General features: G+C 42.0%; 1 protein-coding gene across 1 annotated transcript; it reads left to right on the forward strand.

Annotated features, from left to right (window-relative positions):
* The first annotated feature begins 258 nt into the window (after positions 1-258).
* On the forward strand, positions 259-2,220 carry LOC133612175 (pro-neuregulin-4, membrane-bound isoform). Its single transcript, XM_061969341.2, has 5 exons — positions 259-337; positions 1,557-1,604; positions 1,682-1,775; positions 1,855-2,007; positions 2,093-2,220. The coding sequence occupies exons 2-5, from the start codon at positions 1,595-1,597 to the stop codon at positions 2,160-2,162; spliced, it is 327 nt and encodes a 108-aa protein (XP_061825325.1). The 5' UTR covers positions 259-337; positions 1,557-1,594; the 3' UTR covers positions 2,163-2,220.
* The last annotated feature ends 3,376 nt before the right edge of the window (positions 2,221-5,596 follow it).

The raw sequence follows: 5,596 nt of genomic DNA on the forward strand, positions 1-5,596 counted from the left end.
ATCGCCGCCGTTGTTGTTGCCGTGTAAAAATATCACACATCCCGAGCCAGGCTATGGTCATCATCACCTGCACCATCAGGCTGTGATGATGATTGTAAAGACACATTCAGACAAACAGTGACGTACATATTACAGAGAGCCGGTATCGCCATTTTTAGAGACAATGTGGACAAACTGCATTTGCAGCATTTTTCTCGAAGTAGGCAGGTGCACGCCCACGTGAGACATGCCCTTAAAAATCTGGTGAAAGCAGCTCAGTCATAATAACGCAGCACTATGATGCACATTGTGGACTTGAGTTAGCTACAAAAATCAAATATTGGGAATTCACCAGCAGGTAAGATCACCTATTACCAAAACTGTTCCTTTGTAAAGACAACAATATTCAGACTGTTCCTTTGTAAAGACAACAATATTCAGACTTTTCCTTTGTAAAGACAACAATATTCAGACTTTTCCTTTGTAAAGACAACAATACTCAGACCGTTCCTTTGTAAAGACAACAATATTCGGACTGTTTCTTTGTAAAGACAACAATATTCAGACTTTTCCTTTGTATAGACAACAATATTCAGACTATTCCTTTGTAAAGACAACATTCAGACTGTTTCTTTGTAAAGGCAAAAATATTCAGACTGTTTCTTTGTAAAGACAACAATATTCAGACTGTTTCTTTGTAAAGACAACAATATTCAGACTGTTCCTTTGTAAAGACAACAATATTCAGACGGTACCTTTGTAAAGACAAAAATATTCAGACTATTCCTTTGTAAAGACAACAATATTCAGACTGTTTCTTTGTAAAGACAACAATATTCAGACTTTTCCTTTGTATGGACAACAATATTCAGAACGTTCCTTTGTAAAGACAACAATATTCAGACTGTTATTTTGTAAAGACAACAATATTCAGACTGTACCTTTGTAAAGACAACAATATTCAACTATTCCTTTGTAAAGACAACAATATTCAGACTGTTTCTTTGTAAAGACAACAATATTCAGACTTTTCCTTTGTAAAGACAACAATATTCAGACTTTTCCTTTGTATAGACAACAATATTCAGAACGTTCCTTTGTAAAGACAACAATATTCAGACCGTTTCTTTGTATTCAGACTGTTGTTTTGTAAAGACAACAAAATTCAAACCGTTCCTTTGTAAACACAACAATATTCAGACCGTCCCTTTGTAAAGACAACAATATTCAGACCGTTTCTTTGTAAAGACAACAATATTCAGACCGTTTCTTGGTAAAGACAACAATATTCAGACCGTTCCTTTGTAAACACAACAATATTCAGACCGTTTCTTTGTAAAGACAACAATATTCAAACCGTTCCTTTGTAAACACAATATTCAGACTGTTCCTTTGTAAACACAACAATATTCAGACTGTTCCTTTTGTAAACACAACAATATTCAAGTGTTTCTGTCACTTTATCTTAAACCTGCCTTTTTAACACCCCAGTCATTTTTTGTGAAGGTATCCCACAGGGATGCGATGTAGGTACCTATTCATTCTGTTGCCTTCATTTTTCACCTGTTACTATTCAGCTTGTCTGCACTGGGAAGAAGAAAAATCAACCTCACGGATGATGGCAGGTGGATATAAATGAAAGAAAACAGAATTTCGCTTTGAGATTGTTTCTCTTTTTAAGAATGTCGTTTTGTCCGCACAGAACACGGAACGCCCTGCGATGGGTGGGAGGCTACTTATTGCATGAACGGGGGGACATGCTACAAAATCGCCTCGATGGACACGCTCTCCTGTGTGTAAGTCGCACGCAACGTTGAGGCGGGAGCATGTTTGGAATGCGTGCGAACAGTTGACATGGTGTTTGACTCTCTCCAGGTGCAATGACAACTACAAAGGGAGCAGATGTGAGCAGTTCCAACTCCTCCTCAGATCCTCCAAAGCTGAGCAGGCTGGTTTAATCGCAGCGCTGGTCATAGTGGCCCTCCTCATCTTAATGGTCTTGGCTGTTATCATCTTCTTCACACATAGGTAAGTACTGTACCTAACGCTTGTAAAAAAAAAAAAACTATTTTAGTCCTGAACTGATTGTCATGATCTCTGTGTCCACTCACAGGATGCTGAAAGCCAGAAACCAGAACCGACAGAGTCAGCAAGCGTATTGGAAAATACAACCGAGAGTATGACAATCGCTTCGAGTGAGGTATTTCTGAGTGATTGAGACGGGGGAGAAACCACATGGCCAACACAAGAGCTGACTCAGCATCAAATTTAGTTTTCCACAATAAGATGAAGTCACAATCGTTGTGGAAATACAGCTGGAGCTCGCCATTTTGGTGTTATAGAGGAACTCTAGAAGTCCAACAGACTATGTTCCAGCATGTTGGTCCAATTTGTTCTAATTTCGTTTCGGAATCACCCCATTGTCAAAAATCCGTTATTAACTGCAGAAGCCATGTTTGTAGTAACATTGCTAGGCGTCAGAAAAGTCCACAATGAAGTTCACTGTAAAATAGAAAAAAATATTAACTTTGATGACGAGGGACAGGTGGCAAGCAGCTCACTTTTGTGTACTTTCTGTTCTTCTCGTTTGAATTTAAGTGTCGCTTCCGTCGTCTTTTAGCGAGCACTCAGGACAGAGTACAGTCACATTTTCAGTTCTATGGTCGCCTTTGTAAAACTGTTTATGTGACCTAACGCATGATCTCGTTTCATTGTACTATTAGTGAAGTTAATTATATTTATACAACGCTTTTTCTCCGACGACTCAAAGCGATTTACATTGAAGCTATATCCACACCAGCGTGGGTGGCACTGGGAGCAAGGCGGGTGAAGTGTTTTGGCCAAGGACACAACAGCAGTGATGGCGGAAGCTGGATTCGAACCAGGAAATCCGACCGCTCTACCATCTGAGCCACCCCCCACCCCCCCACACATCACATTTCAATCTATGGCTGTGCATGTACAATACCTGTTTGAACATTAAACTAAAATATCAACCTTCTGTGTCGAATGATGGGTAAACGTTTGATTTTGTAAATACAAGCAATGAAACAAACCTACTAAATGATTTGAATTCCGAACATTTTGACTGTGTTATTTGTTTGGATCCACACAAGACATACCCATTGGTGAATACACTCCTTACAATGATGGATGCCTCCTACTGCACAGTTTGTGTTGGTAGGTTAGACTTGTCTGGTGGTGAGCACCATCTAGTGGTCTCTACTTGAAACAACCATTACTGTCTGACCTGTAACATTTTAAACCGAAAGTTGGACTGACATGTAAAAGTTGGACAAGAAAGCCATAATGGAGACTCGTTCGATTGCGTCGAGTGTTTAAGAGAGCATTAGAAACAGGTTGACCTGCATTGTGTGTTCGGCTTTGAATGAATGAATGGGTTATACTTGTGTAGCGCTTTTCTACCTTCAAGGTACTCAAAGCGCTTTGACACTATTTCCACATTCACCCGTTCACACACACATTCACACACTGATGGAGGGAGCTGCCATGCAAGGCCCTAACCACGACCCATCAGGAGCAAGGGTGAAGTGTCTTGCTCAAGGACACAACGGACGTGACGAGGTTGGTAGAAGGTGGGGATCGAAACCAGGAGACCTCAAGGTTGCTGGCACGGCCACTCTCCCAACCGCGCCATGCCGTCCCCATTTCTAATAGAACACTTTTAAATTTGGTCTAATGTCAACCGAGTGAATATCTAAAGCATTGAGCAATCACAGTCGTACATTTCAAAAAGGTATGTAATAAAAGAAATAAGGTTAGTCCAGTCCCAGTCCCCAAGAGGACAGTCATAAAATACTTCAAGTCAGTGATGTGTCGTCAGGGCCAGCAAGATCTTCTCTGCTGGACCTAACATAACCAGAAATCATCATAATAATTAAAGATAAAAGTCATTTTTAATGGACTTTCCCTTAATATGTAAAAGTATTCATATTGTCTTCATGTCATATTATGTTCCTTCCAGTGCTGTTGTTATTAGTTTATAGAGTTTTTATCCAATCAGAATTCAGCTAGCTTATGTTGCCATGCTGTACCAAATCTGCCTTCAGAATCAACAATGTCTGTGCACTGTAAGTGAACGGGCACATACAGTTGATAGATCATTGCCATAGCCAATCCGATCAGGAGTTGTTGTCAGTAAGGCCTTCTAACTGACCTCATCTTGAACGTGACATTTACGCCTCCTGTGATTAGAAAGTATCAAATCACAAGTTACGAAAACAGGAAGTGGCACAGGAGCCATACGAGCCACAGAAAACTCGCCGGTACTCACAAAGAAGGAGAGCAAAATGTTGATGTATATTTTCAAGAAGGATCCTTAAGAGAAACTAGATCTTGTGAGACGAGGTCGGCCGACACCGGAAGCTATCCCGGCGGTGAAATGGTTTGCCCACCACTTTCACACGGATCAACCTGACTACGACCAACTACCGACTACGAGGGTACCACTGGCTTATACGGCGTCGAATGGGTGCTACAAATTGTGAGTTAAAATATTTTATTTCTTAATTTTTTCATTTTTCATACAATTATTTTAGTTTTGACAGTACCACGTAAGAGATGTTTTAATTGCTGATGCGGCTTTATTGAATGTTAAATGCACCGACCCTTTTGTACATTGTTGATGTGTATTAATGCACAGTAGTGTGCAAGTGTGTTTCTGTATTGTATCTCCAGCTGTGTCCATGTGGTGATATCAGTTACGGTATTTTGAGAGGTCTTCGTTGAAGTCGGACATTGCTGAATGCCCTCGGTGGGAAACGCACAGACCGCCACTGCTTAAATGACTACAGACCAGCGCTACTGACGACTGTGGTTATCAAGTGTTTTGAAAGGCATGTTCTCCAATAAATCAAAGCCTGCCTCCCCTAGAACTTGGATGCACACCAGTTTTCCTACAGGCCAAACCGGCCCACAGAGGACACCATCGCCACTGGTCTCCACTCAGCTGTGGAACATCTGGAACTCCCTGTTACCTATGTCAGGTTGCTGTTCCGTCGACTACAACTCAGCGTTCAATTCTACCATCCCAAACATCCTGGAAGAGAAGCTGAACTTCCTGGGTCTACTCTCCCTCATCGGCTCCAAGATAAATATCTTTCTGACCAACCGACCTCAGGTTGTTAAGGTGGGTTAACAATCAATCAATCAATGTTTACTTATATAGCCCTAAATCACAAGTGTCTCAAAGGGCTGCACAAGCCACAACGACATCCTCGGCTCGGATCCCACATCAGGGCAAGAAAAAACTCAACGCAATGGAATGACAATGAGAACCTTGGAGGGGACCACAGATGTGGGCGACCAGTGCAATGGACGTCGAGTGGATCTAGCATATAATATTGTGAGAGTCTAGTCCATAGTGGATCTTAACATAATAGTGAGAGTCCAGTCCATAGTGGGGCCAGCAGGAGACCATCCCGAGCGGAGACAGGTCAGCAGCGCAGAGACGTCCCCAACCGATGCACAGACGAGTGGTCCACCCCGGGTCCCGACTCTGGACAGCCACCGCTTCATCCGTGGCCACCGAACCTGTTACCAACCATCCACGAAGGAGAGGGGGGCATTGCAGAAAAGAAACGGCAGATCAACTGGT

This window comes from Nerophis lumbriciformis, linkage group LG10, assembly GCF_033978685.3.
Source record: "Nerophis lumbriciformis linkage group LG10, RoL_Nlum_v2.1, whole genome shotgun sequence".
Lineage (NCBI taxonomy): Eukaryota > Metazoa > Chordata > Actinopteri > Syngnathiformes > Syngnathidae > Nerophis > Nerophis lumbriciformis.

Excerpts from the sequence above, each read along its gene's own strand:
- LOC133612175 (XM_061969341.2), top strand. Across the intron at positions 1,776-1,854 it reads ATGGACACGCTCTCCTGTGT|GTGCAATGACAACTACAAAG; the intron begins GTAAGTCGCACG and ends GACTCTCTCCAG. Across the intron at positions 2,008-2,092 it reads ATCATCTTCTTCACACATAG|GATGCTGAAAGCCAGAAACC; the intron begins GTAAGTACTGTA and ends GTCCACTCACAG.